At 39.4% G+C, this 21,330-nt stretch overlaps 2 protein-coding genes and 1 non-coding gene across 5 annotated transcripts in view; 2 read left to right on the forward strand and 1 right to left on the reverse strand.

The window, feature by feature from the left end:
• Positions 1–1,264: 1,264 nt before the first annotated feature.
• On the forward strand, positions 1,265–18,007 carry TIPIN (TIMELESS interacting protein). Its single transcript, XM_068965546.1, has 8 exons — positions 1,265–1,311; positions 10,422–10,562; positions 10,678–10,756; positions 10,968–11,043; positions 13,158–13,280; positions 13,506–13,569; positions 15,705–15,911; positions 17,219–18,007. Exons 2-8 carry the CDS (start codon positions 10,430–10,432, stop codon positions 17,404–17,406), a joined length of 870 nt encoding a protein of 289 aa, XP_068821647.1. The 5' UTR covers positions 1,265–1,311; positions 10,422–10,429; the 3' UTR covers positions 17,407–18,007.
• LOC138074770 (small Cajal body-specific RNA 14) lies at positions 13,987–14,122 on the forward strand. The gene has a single exon (XR_011144580.1). It is a non-coding gene; the product is annotated as a small Cajal body-specific RNA 14 (non-coding RNA).
• A 1,227-nt stretch (positions 18,008–19,234) lies between the features above and the next one.
• The window catches only part of DIS3L (DIS3 like exosome 3'-5' exoribonuclease), a 30,101-nt gene continuing 28,005 nt past the window's right edge, over positions 19,235–21,330 (reverse strand). For all 3 annotated transcript variants that reach the window (XM_068964473.1, XM_068964472.1, XM_068964474.1), the window contains 3 exons: positions 21,140–21,285; positions 19,871–20,045; positions 19,235–19,784 (listed from right to left, as the gene is read on the reverse strand). In XM_068964473.1, the coding sequence (XP_068820574.1) occupies positions 19,479–19,784; positions 19,871–20,045; positions 21,140–21,285 (627 nt within the window). In that variant the 3' untranslated portion in view covers positions 19,235–19,478. The remainder of the gene's footprint in view (positions 19,785–19,870; positions 20,046–21,139; positions 21,286–21,330) is intronic.

A 21,330-nucleotide genomic window follows, 5' to 3' on the forward strand; every position in this document is an offset into this window, starting at 1 on the left:
ATGCTAGGCTTCATTAGTTGCGGCGCTCAGGCTTACTTCCATGTGGGATCTTAGTTCCCCTACCAGGGATCAAATCCAAGTTCCCTGCATTGCAAGGCGGATTCTTAACACTGAACCACCAGTGAAGTACGATGAATGTTTCTTTCCTTATCTTTTTTTTTTCTTTTGACTGCGCCAAGTCTTAGTTGCAGCATGTGGGATCTAGTTCCCCAACCAGGGATTGAACCCTGGGCCCTCTGCCATGGAACCATGGAGTCCTAGACACTGGACCACCAGGGAAGCCCTGAAGGGTTCCTTGATCATGATGCGGTGTCAAAGTATTTGTCTGGGGAGAACCAAGCAGGATGGGTTGAGCGGGTCTGTTCCACAAGATCAAGCTTCTTCAGCATGTAGACAAGGTCTCCCTGCTCATTGAGGTAATAACTGGAGAAACTCAACCACACTGAAGCCAGAGTTTCCAATTCCATGTGCAGCTGCCTCTAACTGATGGCCTCATGTGTTTTCAACACTATTCACTTTTAAAAACACCAAACAATTCTAAAAGTTTTAGTGACATGGCCTATGTGAAAGCTATATATTTTTTTACATGGCTGGTGCAATTGCAAAGGAAAATGTATTTCTAGTATTTCTCCCACGTGAAAAAGGACAGTCAGACATTAATATGTCAGTGCCTTACAACTGTGGTAGTTACATTCACATGGTGCATGCTCAGTGGCTCAGTGGTGTTCTACTCATTGCCATCCTATAGACTGTAGCCAGTCAGGCTCCTCTGTCCATGGGATCTTCCAGGCAAGAATAGGGGAGTGGGTTGTTATTTCCTCCTCCAAGGGATCCCGTGGTAGGCGGCTTCCTTACCACTGAGCCACCTGAGAATTCATGTTGAAGGATTTCTGTTAGTAAATCTGAAGAATCGGTGAAAAAGTGAAATCGCTCAGTCATTCTGTTTGCCTCTATCCTTTATATTTCATCCACAATCCAGTTTTCTGAAAAACCTGAGATCTATTTCCAAAGTCTAAAGTGCATAGAGCATAAGCAACACGAACATCATAGGAGCAAGGAGGTTAAGCTTCTGGGAGAAACTCAGGAAGGCGGAGGCGGTGCGGAAGGCAGTAGTGCGATGGGCTGGACCTGGGAAAGGTTGGGTAGACATGGGAGGGCGGGACCTGGGGGAGGTGGGTCTGGTAGGCACCGCCCAGGGTGTGCGCAGATTTGGCGCCGAACGCCAAGGAGTCTTCTCGCGAGAGTTCGAGAGAAACGCGGTTTTTCCGCCGCGCGGAACTCTGCGCTGGTGGCGGCAGCGGCCTGAGCGAGGTGAGAGCGGGCCGAGGGGCGAGTGAAATTACGGAGGGGAGAGATGGTCGAGGTAGTCAAGCGGGGAAGCGGGCATGCTGGGCAGTCGCAAGGAGAGAGAGAAGAAGCAGGCGGACGTGACTTAGACGGACATGGGCTGATTAGGACTGCAGGGAAGGGAGGCCTGACCGGCCACGACCTGTGCAGAGAGGAGGTCGGTGGGGATCAGAGCTGCCGCTTTTTTACTTCGTTTACGTTCGGGTCTGCCACTCTCTAAACCAAACCTTTTAGTGGAAGGGGACGTGTGTCAGATACATCTTTACATCTCCGGCTTCTGTACCGCGACTTCTAAACTCAGGAGGCGTCCTGTGAATGGTGAATGAATACGGTTGAAAGAGAGGCTAGACAAGGAAGCACAGAAGAGGAGAGACTGGAGAAGAGGGATAGGATGGGAAGTTTTGTGGTTTTAAGCCTGGGTAGCAGCAGCAGCAGCAAAGAAGATCATGGAGTCAGTTTGGTAGGATTTCTGGCGACAAGGTCTTCTGTTTTGATAACTTAAAAGTTGGACTTTGGACACCTAAGACTGTGGGAATGAATTTGTATATTAAATTTCTTTGTTACCTTCACTCCTCTGCGATTCTGAGGCCTAGAGGAGGAAGTGAAGAGAGCTTCATCAGTGTCTAAAAAGAATATATGCAAGGAACTGTCATATTCGCTACCAGTTTACTGACAAGTCCCACTCCAGGCTTGACTAAGTTACACTTAATATAGTTTGTGCCTTGTTACCTCATTCATAGCTCCCTTTTGGTCTCAAAGATGTGAACCACATTTCTTTCCAGGAGGCTTAAGTAGAATGGGGCTAAGTATACTTTTTGATGATATGAAACTAGATTATTTTAGGTTTGCCAAAAAAATTTTTTTTTTGTATAATGGCTTTAATAGCACTTAGTTGTCTTTAACTTCATTGAAAACAAATTTGTTATCAGCATGCGTTAAAAAAAACAAACATCAAAATTGGTGAATTTTTATGTAGCCGTTTTTTAATATTGAAGATGGAAGAAAAAAAGCATATTTGGCATATTATGCTTTATTATTTTAAGAAAGGTAAAAATGCAACTGAAACTCAAAAAAAGATTTGTACAGTGTATGGAGAAGGTGTTGTGACTGAGCAAAAGTGTTAAAAGTGGTTTACAAAGTTTCATGCTGGAGATTTCTCACTGGATGATGCTCCATGGTCTGGTAGACCAGTGAATAAATCGAGACGTTGAGAACAATCAATGTTATACTACATGGGAGATAGCTGACATACTCAAGATATCCAAATTAAGCATTGAAAATCATTTGCACCAGCTTGGTTATGTTCATCGCTTTGATGTTTGGGTTCCATATAAGTTAAGTGGAAAAAACCTTCTTGACCTTAGTTTTGCATGCAATTCTTAACTTAAATGTAATAAAAAAAAAAACTTCCATTTTTAAAACAATTTGTTATGGGCGATTAAAAATGGATGCACTACAATAATGTGGAATGGAAGAGATCCTGGGGCAAGTGAAGTGAACCATCTACCACACCAAAGGCCTGTCTTCATCCAAAGAAGGTGATGTGAATATGGTGGGATTGGAAGGAAGTCGTCTCTTATAAGCTCCTTCTGGAAAACTAAAGGATTGATTCCAACAAATACTGGTCCCAATTTGTTGTTCATTAACTAAGTGTTGTCCTACTCTTTGCGACATCATGAACTGCAGCATGACTGGCTTCCCTGTCCTTCAGTATCTCCCTAAGTTGGCTCAGACTTATGTCCATTGAGTCGGTGATGCCATCCAACCATCCCATCCTTTATTGCCCCATCTCCTTTTGCCCTCAATCTTTCCCAGCATCAGGGTCTTTTCTAGTGAGTTGGCTCTTTGCATCAGATGGCCAGATTATTAGAGTTTCAGCATCAGTTCTTCCAATGAATATTCAGGGTAATTTCCTTTAGGATTGACTGGCTTGACCTCCTTGCAGTCAAAGGGACTCTCAAGAATCTTCTCCAGCACTGCAGTTCAAAAGCATCAATTCTTCAGTGCTCAGCTTTCTTTATGGTCCAGCTCTCAGGTCTGTACCTGATGGCTGGAAAAACCATAGCTTTGACTATATGGACCTTTGTTGGCAAAGTGATGTCTCTGCTTTTTAATACTCTGTCTAGGTTTGTCATAGTTTTTCTTCCAGGGAGCAAGCATCTTTCAATTTCATGCCTGCAGTCACCATCCACAGTGATTCTGGAGCTCAAGAAAATGAAATCTGCTAGTTTCCATATTAGACCAGCTGAAAGCACTTAACAAAAAGCATCTGAAATTAGTCAACAGAAAACAAATAGAATGCAAGACCATATGTTTCTTTACTTTCTTTTAAAAATATTTATTTATTTAAAATTCATTTATTTTTAATTGAAGGGTAATTGCTCCACAATATTGTGTTGGCCTCTGCCATACATCAGCATGATCAGCCATAGATATACGTATGTCCCCTCCCTTTTGAGCCTCGCTCTCACCTCCCACCCCTCTTGGATGTTGCAGAGCCCCAGTTTGAGTTCTCTGAGTCATAAAACAAATTCCTCTTGGTTATGTATTTTACATATGGTAGTATATATGCTTCCATGTTTCTCTCTCAATTCATCCCACCCTCTCCTTGCCCCCTCCTTGTCCATAAGTTTTTTCTCTATGTCTGCATCTCCATTGCTGCCCTGCAGATAGGTACATTACTACCATCTTTCTAGATTCTATATGCATTATATACTATATTTGTTTTCCTGTTTCTGACTTCACTGTGTATAATAGGCTCTAGATTGATCCACTTCGTTAGAACTGACTCAGATGTGTCCCTTTTAATGGCTGAGTAGTATTCCATTGTATATATGTATCACTGTTTCTTTTATCCATTCATCTGTCGATGGACATCTAGGTTGCTTCCATGTCCCAGTTCTTGGAAATAGTGCTGCAGAAGACATTGGGGTACATGTGCCTTTTTCAATTTTGATTTCCTCAGAGTATATGCCAAATAGTGGGGTTGCTGGGTCCTATGTCAGTTCTACTCCCAGTTTTTTGAGGAATCATATTTTCCATAGTGGCTGTATCAGTTTACTTTCCCACCAGTAGAGCAAGAGGGTTCCCTTTTCTCCACACCCTCTCCAGTGTTTATTGTTTGTGGATTTTTTGATGATGGCCATTCTGACTGGTGTGAGGTGATACCTCATTGTAGTTTTGATTTTCATTTCTCTAATAATGATCAATGTTGAGCATCTTTTCATGTTCTTATTAGCTATCTATATGTCTTCTTTGGAGAAATGCCTGTTTAGGTCTTTGCCCACTGTTTGATTGGGTTATTTTGTTTTTCTGGTATCATATATTTCTTTGATAATCAGGCAAAAACTGTTACAACTTGGCTGGGAAGTTCTGATTCATCCACCAGCCATTGCACCTTGGGATTTCCATTTATTTTAGTCTGTACAAGATTCTCTTAATGGAAAAAAAATCTCCATTCTCTGGAAAACTGTAGAAGGCACCTAGAACTGTTCTTTCCTCAAAAAGATAAATAGTTTTGAGAAGGTGGAATTACAAACTTGCCTTAAAAATGGCAGAAGGTAGTGGAACCACAGTGAATACCTTGTTCAATAATGTTCTTGGTGAAAATGAAAAATGTATCTTCTATTTTTACTTAAAAACCAAAGAAACTTCAGTATGACCTTTAACTGCCTTTCCAGTTGTGAAAATCTGGTTGATGACTTTGTTTTGTTTTTATTGTTGTCTTGGAAATTTAGAATTGGCAAGACTTTGGAAATCATCTGGCTCTAGTAGTTTTATAGTTTGGGGAAATTTTGAAATTCTTCATTCTTCCATTCAACAATTATTTTTTATTACTTTTGTTTTTTCAGTGGTCCATTGCAGTTATTAATCCTTCTAGATGGAAATTGCAATTGTCAAGTATCATTGCCATCAGAACTGTCCCTGTCCAAACTCAGGAACTGAACAGATTCAGATAACTTTTTGAGATATCTTTCTTTCATGAACTCTCATGTTTGTTATCCAAAACTCAGGAATCTGATAGATTGGGATAAAGCATTACACCACCCATGACCTGAACTCACTAAAAGTAACTCTCAATATCTGAATTCAGGGAACATGAATTTGGATAGTGAGGATTCTTGGGCTACTTGTTCTGGCAGTGAAATGAGAAAGGTCAGTTGGTCAGTTCAGTTCTCCTCTCTGGGACCAACACTTTGTTCTCTTCCTCCAGGGTTCCAGCCTTGCCCTCCAAGAGTCCCTTTCCTGTCCATTTCCCTCTTGGCCATATTTGAAGTAGGCATTGGGAGGTGTGCTCTCCTTTGGGACTGTAGAGCTGCCTAGGTTTTCTGCTAGTACAAGTTGGGAGGACCAAGATCAAGAACTGTTTCTCCAACACCAGCTGTGTATCAGCTCTGGGGATACAATAGAGGAGAACAAAGACCCACCTTGTCATTGCCTTTTTAGAGCTACAGTCTCCTATAGGAGACAAACATTTATCAAATAATGACACAAATAGAACCTAATACAGGGTCTGGGTAAGTGCTATGAAACTACTACTTGACATTTTGAATGCTTATAGAGGATTTAATTTAGGAAGATTGGGGGACATTTTTCTGATTTGACAGTTGAGATCTGAAAGGGATGAGGAGTCAGAGAAGAGCCTTTGTAAAGGTCTAGTGGCCTGAGAGGTTAGGCAAAGCATAGAGAATGGTGTGAAGTCTGTAGAGAAGTAGGAAAGTGCTAAACCCTGCAGGGCCTTAGAGTTTTGTCATTATCGTAAGAGCAGCAGAAATCACTGACTAAGCCTGGTAGTGATATGTTTAGCTTGACATTTCCAAAGGTACAGTTCAGTTCAGTCGCTCAGTCGTTTCCGACTCTTTGCGACCCCCCCTTGCAGCACGCCAGGCCTCCCTGTCCATCACCAACTCCCGGAATTCACCCAAACTCATGTCCATCGAGTTGGTGACGCCATCCAGCCATCTCATCCTCTGTCGTCCCCTTCTCCTCCTGCCCCCGATCCCTCCCAGCATTAGGGTCTTTTCCAATGAGTCAGCTCTTCGCATGAGGTGGCAAAAGTACTGGAGTTTCAGCTTCAGCATCAGTCCTTCCAAAGAAGACCCAGGCCTGATCTGCTTCAGAATGGACTGGTTGGATCTCCTTGCAGTCCAGGGGACTCTCAAGAGTCTTCTCCAACACCACAGTTCAAACGCATCAATTCTTTGGCGCTCAGCTTTCTTCACAGTCCAACTCTCACATCCATACATGACCACAGGAAAAACCATAGCCTTGACTAGACAGACCTTAGTTGGCAAAATAATATCTCTGCTTTTGAATATACTATCTAGGTTGGTCATAACTTTCCTTCCAAGGAGTAAGCGTCTTTTAATTTCATGGCTCCAATCACCATCTGCAGTGATTTTGGAGCCCCCCAAAATAAAGTCTGACACTGTTTCCACGGTTTCTCTATCTATTTCCCATGAAATGATGGGACCAGATGCCATGATCTTCGTTTTCTGAATGTTGAGCTTTAAGCCAACTTTTTCACTCTCCTCTTTCAATTTCATCAAGAGGCTTTTTAGTTCCTCTTCACTTTCTGCCATAAGGGTGGTGTCATCTGCATATCTGAGGTTATTGATATTTCTCCTGGCAGTCTTGATTCCACTTGTGCTTCCTCCAGCCCGGCGTTTCTCGTGATGTACTCTGCATATAACTTAAATAAGCAGGGTGACAATATACAGCCTTGATATACTCCTTTTCCTATTTGGAACCATTTTGTTGTTCCATGTCCATTTCTAACTGTTTCTTCCTGACCTGCATACAGGTTTCTCAAGAGGCAGGTCAGGTGGTCTGGTATTCCCATCTCTTTCAGAATTTTCTACAGTTTCTTGTGATCCACACAGTCAAAGGCTTTGGCGTAATCAATAAAGCAGAAATAGATGTTTTTCTGGAACTCTCTTGCTTTTTCCATGATCCAGCAGATGTTGGCAATTTGATCTCTGGTTCCTCTGCGTTTTCTAAAACCAGCTTGAACATCTGGAAGTTCATGGTTCACGTATTGCTGAAGCCTGGCTTGGAGAATTTTGAGCATTACTTTATTGCATGTGAGATGAGTGCAATTGTGCGGTAGTTTGAGCATTCTTTGGCATTGCCTTTTTTGGGATTGGAATGAAAACTGACCTTTTCCAGTCCTGTGGCCACTGCTGAGTTTTCCAAATTTGCTGGCATATTGAGTGCAGCACTTTCACAGCATCATCTTTTGGGATTTGAAATAACTCAACTGGAATTCCATCACCTCCACTAGCTTTGTTCATAGTGATGCTTTCTAAGGCCCACTTGACTTCACATTCTAGGATGTCTGGATTTAGGTGAGTGATCACACCATTGTGATTATCTGGGTCGTGAAGATCTTTTTTGTACAGTTCTTCTGTATATTCCTGCCACCCCTTCTTAATATCTTCTGCTTCTGTTAGGTCCAGACCATTTCTGTCCTTTATCGAGCCCATCTTTGCATGAAATGTTCCCTTGGTATGTCTAATTTTCTTGAAGAGATCTCTAGTCTTTCCCATTCTGTTCTTTTCCTCTATTTCTTTGCATTGTTTGCTGAGGAAGGCTTTCTTATCTCTCCTTGCTATTCTTTGGAACTCTGCATTCAGAAGCTTATCTTTCCTTTTCACAGCTATTTGTAAGCCCTCCTTAGACAACCATTTTGCTTGTTTGCATTTCTTTTCCATGGGGATGGTCTTGATCCCTGTCTCCTGTACAATGTCATGAACCTCATTCCATAGTTCATCAGGCACTCTGTCTATCAGATCTAGGCCCTTAAATCTATTTCTCACTTCCATTGTATAATCATAAGGGATTTGATTTAGGTCATACCTGAATCGTCTAGTGGTTTTCCCTACTTTCTTCAATTTAAGTCTGAATTTGGCAATAAGGAGTTCATGATCTGAGCCACAGTCAGCTCCTGGTCTTGTTTTTGTTGACTGTATAGAGCTTCTCCATCTTTGGCTGCAAAGAATATAATCAATCTGATTTCAGTGTTGACCATCTGGTGATGTCCATGTGTAGAGTCTTCTCTTGTGTTGTTAGAAGAGGGTGTTTGCTATGACCAGTGCATTTTCTTGGCAAAACTCTATTAGTCTTTGCTCTGCTTCATTCCACATTCCAAGGCCAAATTTGCCTGTTACTCCAGGTGCTTCTTGACTTCCTACTTTTGCATTCCAGTCCCCTATGATGAAAATGACATCTTTTTTGGGTGTTAGTTCTAAAAGGTCTTGTAGGTCTTCATAGAACCGTTCAACTTTAGCTTCTTCAGCATTACTGGTTGGGCATAGGCTTGGATTACCGTGATATTGAATGGTTTGCCTTGGAAACGAACAGAGATCATTCTGTCGTTTTTGAGACTGCATCCAAGTACTGCATTTCGGACTTTTTTTTGACCATGATGGCTACTCCATTCCTTCTAAGGTATTCCTGCCCACAGTAGTAAATATAGTGGTCATCTGAGTTAAATTCACCCATTCCAGTCCATTTTAGTTCACTGATTCCTAGAATGTTGACGTTCACTCTTGCCATCTCCTGTTTGACCACTTCCAATTTGCCTTGATTCATGGACCTGACATTCCAGGTTCCTATGCAATGTTGCTCTTTACAGCATCGGACCTTGCTTCTATCACCAGTCACATCCACAACTGGGTATTGCTTTTGCTTTGGCTCCATCCCTTCATTCTTTCTGGAGTTATTTCTCCACTGACCTCCAGTAGCATATTGGGCACCTACTGACCTGGGGAGTTCCTCTTTCGGTATCCTATCATTTTGCCTTTTCATACTGCTCATGGGGTTCTCAAGGCACTGAAGTGGTTTGCCATTGCCTTCTCCAGTAGATGATACTCTGTCACATTCCAAAGGTTAGGTAAGCTGTAATACGAAGAATGGAGTGAAAGGGCAAAATGGATAGGAGTAATGGAATAATCCAATATATGTTAGGAAGTAGTTGTGGAAATAGAAATGGCAGACTCAAGGAGTAATCTGGAAGTAAATGGACAGGGTAAGTAGGAGAGGGGAATGAAGTATTAAGGGTGACTTGCAGGTTTCTGACTTGTGTAGCTGGATTGGTGTCATTTAGTGAATGGGGAAAATTTAGAAGATTGGTTTTATTCAAGGTAAGTTTTAGATGCCTTTGAAAAATTTTAGAGCTGTAGAATGCGAAGTAGGGATTTAGAGCTCAGATTTGATGCTTGTGTAGAAATAAAAAATTAGCAAGTCATCTGTAAATTAGAGTCATGTGCATAACTGAGTGAAGAGGGCCGAGGATGAAATCTTGGATACTTATTAACCAGGTTAGAGGAAGATGAATCTGCAGAAGTTTAGGAGGCGTGTCCAGGAAGGGAGGAAAACCAGGTGAGTACTGTGTTTCAGAAGTCAACAAAAATACTTTTCCAGTAAAAGGAACTGATTAAAAGTGTCAGATGTTTCTGAGAGGTCAAGTGAGATGGTATGAAAGCATTCTTTCGTGTTACCAATCAAGAAATTATTTCCCTTTCAAAGGAAACTTTACTAGAAAGTCAATATGTAAACAGTATTTTTATTTTTTCCTCTTTTGGCCCCACTGCACAGCTTATGGGATCTTGGTTCCCAGGGCAGGGATTGAACCCAGGCCCCTGGCAGAGCACAGAGCCCTAACCACTGGACAACCCGGGAATTCCCAGTAATAATTTTTAAAAGCTCTGGTTGGAGTGGAGGTGAGGTTCTTGTACCCTGCCTGTTTCAGCCCATTTGGACCACAGTTTGAAACCCTCTGAAAAGTTAAAATCATTTTGTAATGGGGAAGCTCAACAGTTAAGGTAAAATGTTTTGCTCAAACCCATATAGTTATTTAGTGGTAGGCTGTCCATTAGAACTCAGTTCTTCCAGTTTCTAACTTAGGTTCTTTTTTCTGTAATTGTTATATTCTTCACTTTGTTTCACGATGTGTGAGTTTGAAATATGGTTTAACTGACTGAAAAACATGCATTTTGTTGCAGGTGGAACTTAACTGTGTAATATAAAAACTGCTTGGATGAATAAACATTTTACTTTTTTTTTTTCCCTAGAGGAAAAGATGCTAGAACCACAGGAGAATGGCTTGGTTGACCTACCAGATTATGAGCGTATAGAAGATGAAACTTTTCCTCCGTTCCCACCTCCAGCCTCTCCGGAGAGGGAAGATGGTGAAGGCGCTGAACCTGAAGAAGGTCCATGACACCAAAGTGGTGTCCATGTTCAGCTCTCCCTCTGTCCGCTTACAAATGACACATTTCATAAATGAGGCTTAAATAAGTAATAATAAATCTTGGTATATTTCACCAGAGTCAGGGAGAGGAGCGCCTGTTCCTGTACCTCCGAAGAGAACAGTTAAAAGGAATATACCCAAGCTGAATGCTGAGAGGTACATTTACTATTTCCTTAAACATTTATACTTTGCTTTCCATCATCTTTTCCGTCTTATGTTACAAGCTTTTGGCTGGGGTGATTTTGGGATCAGATATTTCTAAAGGCATTTTTTTTTCAGTTTAATAGATAACATTTTTTTCTTATGGTCTTGCTTTGGCCTTGATGTCTTTAGAAAACTTGAAATTTAAAAATACTTCTATTCACAGGTTAATTTCAGAGAGAGGACTCCCAGCATTAAGGCATGTGTTTGAGAAGGCAAAATTCAAAGGTAAAGGTCATGAGGTAAGAAATGTCTGCTTTGTACTTTAGACCTTTGTTTCTTAAAATATTGGTGAGACTGTGTGCCTATTATCATGCTCTCAGGAATCTTAGAATGTTTCATTTCTCTTTAGAAACTGTGATGTGTGGAAAGGACATTGAAGACATCTAGGAACTGTCAATCTCTGCACAAGTGGACATTTAAAAATTTCCTTTGCATCATGTAGAATGCAGATATAATTTTTTTGCAGATATCTTTGTAGAGCTTTGTAATAATTTATAAAGGATTTTCAAATATGTTCTTAAATTATCAACCTCTGGGGTAGGTGTTGGTCCCATTATGTAGTGAAGGAAACTGAGTTTTAGTTTTAAGCTTCCACTGCCAGTGGTTAAGAGCAGACCCTTGACTTTTGTTTCATGGACCAGCTAGAGGATCATTAATACAACATGAGCATGATTTTGGTGTGGTGTTCAGGAGAGTTGGAAAGAGGGAAATGAACAGAAGCAGACAGTAATTCAGAGGCTGTTTCACTTCCAGGGGAATGAAGTGAAATAGCCTAGATAGGATATTAATAATAGCAAGGGGATGAACAACATATAATACTTGGAGGTGATTGGGAGGTACAAAAGTAAAAATTAATCCCCAAATTTTAAACCTAGGAAGCTGAAAAACCTGTATTACATTTTCTTAGTTTCGGTGGACAATAAGGAAGAATATAAGCCTGTGTTCTATTTTGCCACAAAACTAAACCTAAGTCAAGATATTTTAAAACCATGCCCAGCTCAGTTAATTCATTGCTCTTATCGAAATTTTCAGGTAGTAATGATAAACTGGTGCTTTGAAATTGTGACATCTTCATCATTTTTATAAGTTCTTTGTTAAGATAAATAAACTTATATGAAGAATAAATATTTTGTATTCCTTCACTGGGTGAGGGTGGGCTCTGGATGTCTAGTCTTCTATACTTTGCCTTTGAAAATTCTTACTATTTTCTCACAAAGTTGCATCACTGATACCTTTTTTCCAGGTATGATTTGGGACTTTACACTGTATTTAGGTATGTCTCTTCTCTGTCCCTTGGGTCTAACATGACATTGTGAGGTGGCTGGTCAACAACTGGAAGATGGTCATAGGTGGTTGAGCCTTTAAAAGAACTTTTATCTTTATCAGAATGAGAACAATAAGACATTATGTTCTCGGTATTACATACTGAGTTATTGGTAGAGTTTATTGTTTTAACCACAAGCTTCTTATGGTTCAAATATCAGCAAGATCAAACACCACCATCACAATAATAGTGGACATTTGTGGGCTTGCTTTATGTCAGGCACTTCACTTGTATGACTTAATCCTCCTAACAACCCTGTGAGGTGTGTATAATCTCATTTTATTCATGAAGAAAAATTACACAGGTAAAGTGATTTGTTCAATGTCACACAGCTATTAAGTGGTAGAATTTAGATTTGAATCTATGCAGTCTGATCCAGAACTTTTAATCACTCTCCTATTTTAAAATTCTGTAAGAAAAAAAAAATTTATAGTAAAATCAGGAATTTGGAACTTTTTTCATTTATTACTGTGGTTTATTAAATTTTGTTTTTCATTAAAATTTTTTAGTGTTAAATTGAAATTTCAAATGTAGAGAGGTACTGTGGTCTGAGAATGTTTGCACTTTTCTTGCTGGTCTTCAGTACTTTGCCCTTGGAATTTCTGAGTATATTTTCGCAGAGCTGATTCTCAGTGCTTTCTTCTCTGTATATGATTTTTAGGGGCGTGTCAGTTTGTATTGTTATTTCTAAAAGATAACCTTGTCCTATTTTATTAAATTTACTTTCAAGTATTATTCTATAGTCCTGAAAAGACACATGTGATTATCTTTTAACTTTTATTAAGTTTTCACACTACATTTCTTTCTTCCTCCAAATTTTAAAGCCTATTGCAGGTCTTAAACCTACTGCAATCCTCTAAGCCCTTAATACATACTTTTCTTCTTAAAGTTTCTTCTAAAATTTCATTAACCTTATAGCTATAGAAGGACACCCGTGACTTTGGTACTACTGTTCAATTCTGAAATCTGCTGACAAGGTCACTTGTGCGAATGAATCTTCTACTTAGCATTTTTATTTTTATGTGCCAGGCTGAGGACTTGAAGACACTAATCAGACACATGGAGCACTGGGCACACAGGCTATTCCCTAAACTGCAGTTTGAAGATTTTATTGACAGAGTTGAATATCTGGGAAATAAAAAGGAAGTTCAGGTAGGTGTTGAGATTATTATGAATCTCATTCACAATGCTAAATTGTATAAGGATATATTTAGTTGAGGCTAAGTAGCTCTTTGCGGTCTTCATTTTGCAGTCTTAGTAGAGAGGAGGAGAGTTAATAGTAGTTACTTGAGCAACTTTTTCTGAAACTAATAATAAAATCAGTGACCACTTTCTCCCAAATCTAAGTGAAAATGTAAAAATGTCTTTTATTTTCAGACCTGTTTAAAACGAATTCGACTTGATCTCCCTATTGTACATGAAGATTTTGTAAGCAATAATGGTAAGAATATAGGTTTATCTACTTGATAATAAGTTTGCTTTTACAAATGGATCTAGTTGGGGTTGGCAGTGTTATAGGACCGAGTTCTTAGTCTATTTTGAGTATATAATTACCGTATAGTAAATAGGAATGAATTAAGATGCCTTGGTACATCTAGAATACACAGTGGTATGCCATTAAGAGATGTAAAAACATCTTTACATGTTCACAAAAAGCATGAGTTTTTGTGAACTGTTGGTCATGACCCATTGATCTTTTGTAGTGCTTGTTAATAAAAATATATGAAAAGATACAGTGTTCATATACATGCCCATTATAAAAAAGTGGTTCTGGGAAATTAGAATAATTTGATGTTGAACTACTTCACGTTTCACAGAAGAGTACAGATCTTGCGTGTATGACTTTAATTAGACCTGTGTGACTGTTCCTGGTATTGGTTGCATTTGTTAGTCGTACAGTGCAGCCATAGGCAGTCACATACATCAAAACATATGGTTCCTGCCGACAGGGTCTGTATAGTTATCAGATTTTCTGTGCGATGGCTCCATACATGTTTGCTTTCTGTTTTTAAAATTTTTAATAGATGCAGTAGAAAATACAGGCTCCATATAGAATCCCCGAAAGTTATTTATAAATTGCTTTTAAAGGTGTAAAAGATTGTGATTTAAATAATCCAAGGTTTTATTATTTGGTGAGGTATGGTATGAAATGTTGGCATGGGATTTGATATGTGAAAGGGATTAGTTATTAGACTGAATCCCACAGCATATCCTACTGGGTTAGTTAGCTTATTCATTGAACTTTTTGAGCTTCGTACTATGTGCTAATGGGCTTCCTTGGTGGCTCAGTGGTAAAGAATCTGCCTGCCAATGCAGGAGACCTGGGTGGGGAAGATCCCCTGGAGAAGGAAATGGCAACCCACACCACTATTCTTACCTGGGAAATCCCATGGACAGAGGAGCCTGGTGAGCTATGGTCCATGGGGTCACAGAAGAGTTGGACATAGTGACTAAATAACAACAACACTGTACAATACACACACACACACACACACACACACACTCTCTCTCTCTCTCTCTCTCTCTCTCCTAGGAACAGAGAGTAGATGTAAATTCATATTTCAAATGGTTGTCTTGGTGATATAAATTTTTTTTCCCCACTTGTCAGATCTGATGAGTTATCTTTTTTTAAAAACTCCATAATGTGAATGATACAAAGAGAAGTTGAAGTGTCAGCTTTGCCATCTTCTTAGTTCATGCTTATACTTCTGTTATCTTCCACCTACAGATGTTCTGTTATTTTGCAAAAATCTTTTAAAGTTACCACTTGTGCATTTTGTTAGGGTTGTTTTGGTTAAAATAGATAGTATGTCAGTTTGCTTAACTAGGTCATCAGCATATCATCTGTATGTCATAATATGCTGAATTTAAAAAATGAGGACTCATCTCCACCCTGCCTTGAAGATAGCTTAGGATAAGTGATAGGTTGTTACCGCCAATTCTTCTTCTAGATGTAAGTTAGAAGAAAAAATATAAACTGTTCTTAATTCTTAAATGAAGTATAAAGGGAAAATTTAGTATTTACTTTTCATACCCCTGTGGATCATTTTAGGAACATCCTACTTTGAGATAACTGGTGTAAAGAGTTTTAAGAATTTATTAAGACAATAATGTAGAGAGCACTGAATTTAAAAAATTAGCTTGGAAATATGTCCACAGACCTCTAAATTTCTTTTTCCTTTTTCACTTTGTGTCTTAGTTTTACCCTATATAAAAATAGCCTGTATAAAATAATTACTGTGTATCATACAAACAATGTAGCAAGCTAGTAAAATGTTTTTAATGTAAAACAAGGATATGCGTTGGATTCTTTAAGTTCTTTTATTGGCAACTACAAACTTTTGCTCTCTGTTAATGCATATTTTTAAACTAGTATCCCGTTTGACTTAACTCTTTAAATATTCCTTCTACTTGTTTGAGTCAAGCATGTCAGGCATCTGACATTCTCCTACCTCACAAATTGTTTCTTCATGTCTGGTACCTTGTTGCTTTAAACTGGTTTTCAGTCGATAGCTGCAGAAACTCTTTTTCTAACTAGTTTAACACTACAGACACACTTTTTCTTTTCTACTGCAGATGAAGTAGAGGAAAATAATGGCCACGATGTAACTGCTACCGAATTAGATCCCTTTCTGACAAACTCATATGGAAGTGTAGAGTTTGCTTCTGAGTCCAGTAGAAGCCTAACAGAAGAACAACAACAAAGAATTGAGAGAAATAAACAACTGGCCTTGGAAAGAAGACAGGCAAAGCTACTGAGTAACAGTCAGTCCCTAGGAAATGGTAAATTTTATGCTGCATTTTATGTGCTACCATTAATATATCAAGGGCATGTTAGAAATTTTAACTTCTTTACTATTGCTCCAAATAAAATACCTCGAAGAATAGAAAAATATGGTATAGTATATTAAATTTACGTATATTCAAGAGAGAGAGTGAGCGAGAGACCTAGTTGGAATCCACAAAGAATACAAGTTCAAGATAGCTTTCTGGGTAGCTGAGCATCTGTTAAAAAATTATTCTAATAATCATTTAAAATTGATTCTGGATCTTTCAAAAACAGATTGTTCCCTGACTCCTTAAAGCATGTGACATATGATTTTATCTTAATGATCATAATTAAAACATTAATTGCTTTGTTATTTCCTAAACATATAAAATACTCTGCACCCATTGAGGACTTTGGAGCCATTTGCTGTGACATGAATAGGTCCCAAAATGCTTTTTATTGCATTGTGTCACTTCTGTTGTGAGCTGTCATATTTGCTTTCTTGTTGATTCCCTTATCTCTCTTAAAACTGCCTTAAAATTTGCTGATTTAAAACAGACTGTGCGTTTGGAAACTGGATAATCAAATTTGGAAACCTGTATTTAAAAAATAATTGCAAATTGCCTTTGAATGAAGCACACATAATCACATTTATCTTTGTCAGTTTCCAGTCCAGTCTTTCCTTTTGAAGTGGGAAAATAAGCATTATAGTAGTGAAGATACCATGTTATAAAACAAGTTTCACGCAAAATAATGAAATTCTCAAGTGAAAATTATTGAGTGGTATTATCAGTTTTTTCCCAGTTAGAATGAATTTAATTTTTAACCTAACAAATGGATGTTTTGTACTACTTTGTGAAAAATTACATGAACATAGAACTGTTGTTGGTGGCAGTTCTTCCTTGCTGTCATAATTGAAGTTTACTTGGCAATTAGTATTTTAAGGCACATCTTCCATTTATAATATATGACTTTAGAATTTTCTGAGTAGAAATGAGTATCTTAAATATTTTTTTACTATAGGTCGCTTATATATCTCATAAGAATATTTGACTTTACAAAACCTATCTAGTAATTGTGATTTTTAAATGTGAACAGTTAGTTGCATTTGGCTGATTTGAAAGTTTGAGTTCAACTTGCATTTATAATGGATTTTATAATAATACATGTATAGAAATGACTTTATTTGGAAGAAAGGGATCATAATTAACATTAAAGTGATCATGGATTTTATTTTTATTGATCTAGACTTGTGAAGAAGTTTGTACTAGGTAAGATCAGGTCCGGTGCTTGTAATGAGTGATCATGGTTTCTCTTGCAGACTTGTCAGTGAGCACACCCAGCACACACACACCTGAAGAGGGCAGTGCAGGTGAGGAGCAAAAGGAGGAAGGATCAAATGGATTTAACAAAGACCTAGAGAGTCCACATAATGCTGGTGCTGCCAGTACTGTAAAAGAAGAGGACGAATTAAAAGTCGAGAAAACGCAGCTGGACCAATCCTTTTAGAATGTATGGTAGTAACTTAAGGCTTCATCTAGAAATGTTCCTCAGGTTGGATAGGCCTCAACTGAGAACATCTGTTAACTTGCTGTCTTCCAAATTTGAGATGACGGTGCAGTGCATTTTGTTGGCTTTGAGTGAACATCTTTATATAGTGAAACTTTTAGACTCCTGTTTAAAATCTGGCATTATTTTAATTATGATGTGCTCAGTTGTGTCTGACTGTGACCCCCATGGATTGTAGCCCGCCAGGCTCTTCTGTCCATAGGGTTTTCCAGGCAGGAATCACTGGAGTGGGTTTGCCATTTCCTCCTCCAGGGGATCTCGACCCCGGGATCAAGCCTGAGTCTCCAGTGTCTCCTGTACTGCAGGCAGGTTCTTTAGTGCTGAGCCACTGCGGAGGCCTTATTTATAATTGTTTCTTATTAACTTCCGTTGTCTATTTTTCTCCTTAGTGTTTATTTGTATATAAGTATGACCTTGTAAAAATGATTGGTAGTTAATAAGTAGCTTTTGCTGCGTATGTTCCATTGAATGCCCTATTTTTATTAAATTGGGTGGCGTTTCAAGATGTAAATATGTATAATAAATAATAATTTTTTTTTAAATAAAAATCTCACGAACTATCCCTAGAGGCTTTATAAAAGTTTCTTAGTGCTCTTTAGTGCTACACTATATACTTACGGTAAAATGTTTACAGTTGTTATATATGTGTTTACATGTCTTTTGAGAAGTCACTTTAATACTTTCAAAGGGTCAGTGAAAAGCAGACGTATTGGTTGGCCTGCATAGGTCCTAGGGAAGTTCAAACACTCCTTGGCACCTTTTTGTTGTTGTTCAGTCACTAAGTTGTATCCAACTCTTTGTGACCCCATGGACTGTGGCACACCAGGCTCCTCTGTCCATGGGGTTCTCCAGGCAATACTGGAGTGGGTTACCATTTCCTTCTCCAGGGGATCTTGTCAGACCAGGGATCAAACCCGTATCTTCTGTATTGGCAGGCAGATTCTTTATCACTGAACCACCAGGGAAGGTTGGTACCTTACTGACTAGTTAGTTGGAGAGAAATTTGCCAAGTATCATGGGCACCTCGGGACGATTCACAGGAGACCTTGTGTTGGTGGAGATGCCAAGGACTGGGAAGAACATGTGCAATAATATAGAAATTAAAATCTAGGAAATAAGAGATTTGGGAATGGTGGATATGAGGCTGAAGTGTTACAGGCATGTGGTGGGAAGATCTAATTGGAGTTTTTCCAGCCTCAGTTTATCAACTTGGTGGAGGGGTAATTACAGATAGTACTATGTTGAGAATCAAGTTTAAAGGTTTGTCTGGTTCTTAGGAGATTCCCACGGGGGAGAGGGAAAGGCAGAGCTAATCTTTATGAACTAGGACATGGGGAAAGTTGCTTCTGGGGAGAGGGTGTAGACTGGCAAAGTGATGGTGCTAAGTAATAAGTCTCCAGCAAGAGCAAGGCCTGGGCAGCTCATCTGAGGAGTACTTAGCTCAATGAGAGGATAGAAGGGAGGTGTGAGAGAACAGACCTTACCCTGTGTATCCCATCCCACTCCCTAGGCCCCAGCCCCAACTGGTGCTGGGGACAGCAGGGGAGACTGAGTCAAATACGAAGTCGAGAGTTTTAAAGTGGACAGAGGGACAGGGCTGAGTCTTACTGTCTGAAGGAGACTGAAAAGTTACTCTGGCAGATGTCAGAGGGACCTGTGACCCAAATGGCCCAGGGTAGAAATTACTGGAAAATTAACGCAATAAAAGAACTGATTTGAGACAAGCTGGCCAAAAGTCAATTCTAGGTTTATTAACAAGACTGGCAACCTGTTTTGCAGAGCCAGGGTTCAGTGATCCAGTATCTGAAAAACCACTTTCCATACTGACCTAATTGTACTTTAATGTAACTTAGTGATAAAACATTTCACAATCTACCCAATCTTGCCTCCCCCTCACCCCGCAATCAGGGATTGGTGGCACTCAATGGCACAGAAACTTTTATCTTGATGTTGAAAAGACGGTAAAACACTCAGGGAAGACAGAGTTCTCTTTCAGTGAAGTCAGAAGAGTTTCATATGCTGTAACTGTTGGAAACATCCAGGAGAGCTAGGTCTCTTATTTCCTCTAGAAGTGTGTACAGGCTTCTTCCCTTTGTTTGGCAGTATTTTTGACAATCTTCAGTGATGTTTACTGCGACTTCTTGAGCAAGCTGAGCCTCCTCCACAGATCTAGTTACTTCTTTCACTAAATCACTCTTTAGCAAGAGGGAACTCTGCTGAAAAAGTTCTGTATCTGGTGTCATGTGTGGTTTATTGCTTATTATTTCAAGCCGTATTGTATCAGAATGGCAACGTGAGGTCTGTACAGATATTCTCACCTATCATAGAGGAGAAAGTGGATATTACTAAGTCACATTCTTTGCTTGTTGCATTGAAAGCAATGCTTAATTAAATACAGACTTACTGTTACATGGTCAAACAAATGGAATGTAACAGATTCCCCTTCTGTCGTGGTAGAGGTGATTTTGTTTTGAAAGCGTTGAAGGGATCCTGGTTTCCATTCAGAATGGCCATCTGGGCCACATGAGACCACTAAACCATCTTTATTTCTTAAATAAGCAGCACCTTTAATCCCAAACCTGAAGTATTAGAATAAAAATTCAGAGATAGTATATTCTTAGTATGCAGATCTTGTATACTTATCTAGAATGCTAGTTTTTCTTACAGCTTAAAAACAACAACAAAAAACTTCCAACAACAAACAAGAAAAAGAACTTTTACATCTGATTAGCCTCCAAATATCTACTTCATTGAACAGACGAAAACAAAATGTTTTGCTAAAGAAGAAAGTAAAACTGTCCGACGACTTATACAGAAGTGAGTGAATGCGTTAGTCGCTCAGTTCTGTCCAACTTTTTGTGACCCCCATGGACTGTAGCCTGCCAGGCTCCTTTGTTCATGGAATTTTCCAGGCAAGAATACTGGAGTGGGTTGCCATTCCCTTCTCTAGGGGATCTTCCTGACTCAGAAATTGAACCTAGGTCTCCTGCACTGCAGGCAGATTCTTTACCATCTGAGCTACCAGGGATCTCTTTTTTTTATACTTACATATAATGAATTATATATTACATTATGTACATATGGTAACTTCAAAACAGTTGCTAAAGTGCTTTAAAGAATGATATCTAATGTACCATTTCTATAAAGTGAAAGTCACTCAGTCGTGTCCGACTCTGTGACCCCATGGACTGTAAGTCCATGGAATTCTCCAGGCCAGAATACTGGAGTGGGTAGGCTTTCCCTTCTCCAGGGGATCTTCCCAACCCAGGAATCGAACCCACCATTTCTATACTGTGTCTATATTAAGGTTATTCTCCAGGCCAGAATACTGGAGTGGGTAGGCTTTCCCTTCTCCAGGGGATCTTCCCAACCCAGGAATCGAACCCACCATTTCTATACTGTGTCTATATTAAGGTTATTCTCCAGGCCAGAATACTGGAGTGGGTAGGCTTTCCCTTCTCCAGGGGATCTTCCCAACCCAGGAATCGAACCCACCATTTCTATACTGTGTCTATATTAAGGTTATTCTCCAGGCCAGAATACTGGAGTGGGTAGGCTTTCCCTTCTCCAGGGGATCTTCCCAACCCAGGAATCGAACCTACCATTTCTATACTGTGTCTATATTAAGGTTAACTATGACTTCGTAACAACTTTTGTGTTAGAAATAACATACCTTGGTATAAACACAAGCACACCATTTGTCCTAATTGAATAAATGACCCCATCAGATATGCAACGCTCCTCAGTTTCTGGGTCTTTGTCTTTAAAATACATGCATTGGAAGAGCTCAGTAGACTGCTTCTGAGAATGCTGTGCTGCCTGTAAGAAGAAGCACAAGCCCCAAACATGATGGACTTCTGGACA

This window comes from Capricornis sumatraensis, chromosome 2, assembly GCF_032405125.1.
Source record: "Capricornis sumatraensis isolate serow.1 chromosome 2, serow.2, whole genome shotgun sequence".
Classification (NCBI taxonomy): domain Eukaryota; kingdom Metazoa; phylum Chordata; class Mammalia; order Artiodactyla; family Bovidae; genus Capricornis; species Capricornis sumatraensis.

Excerpts from the sequence above, each read along its gene's own strand:
- TIPIN (XM_068965546.1), top strand. The coding sequence starts at position 10,430 with ATGCTAGAACCACAGGAGAATGGCTTGGTTGACCTACCAGATTATGAG. Across the intron at positions 10,757-10,967 it reads CCCAAGCTGAATGCTGAGAG|GTTAATTTCAGAGAGAGGAC; the intron begins GTACATTTACTA and ends TTCTATTCACAG. Across the intron at positions 15,912-17,218 it reads CAGTCAGTCCCTAGGAAATG|ACTTGTCAGTGAGCACACCC; the intron begins GTAAATTTTATG and ends TTTCTCTTGCAG.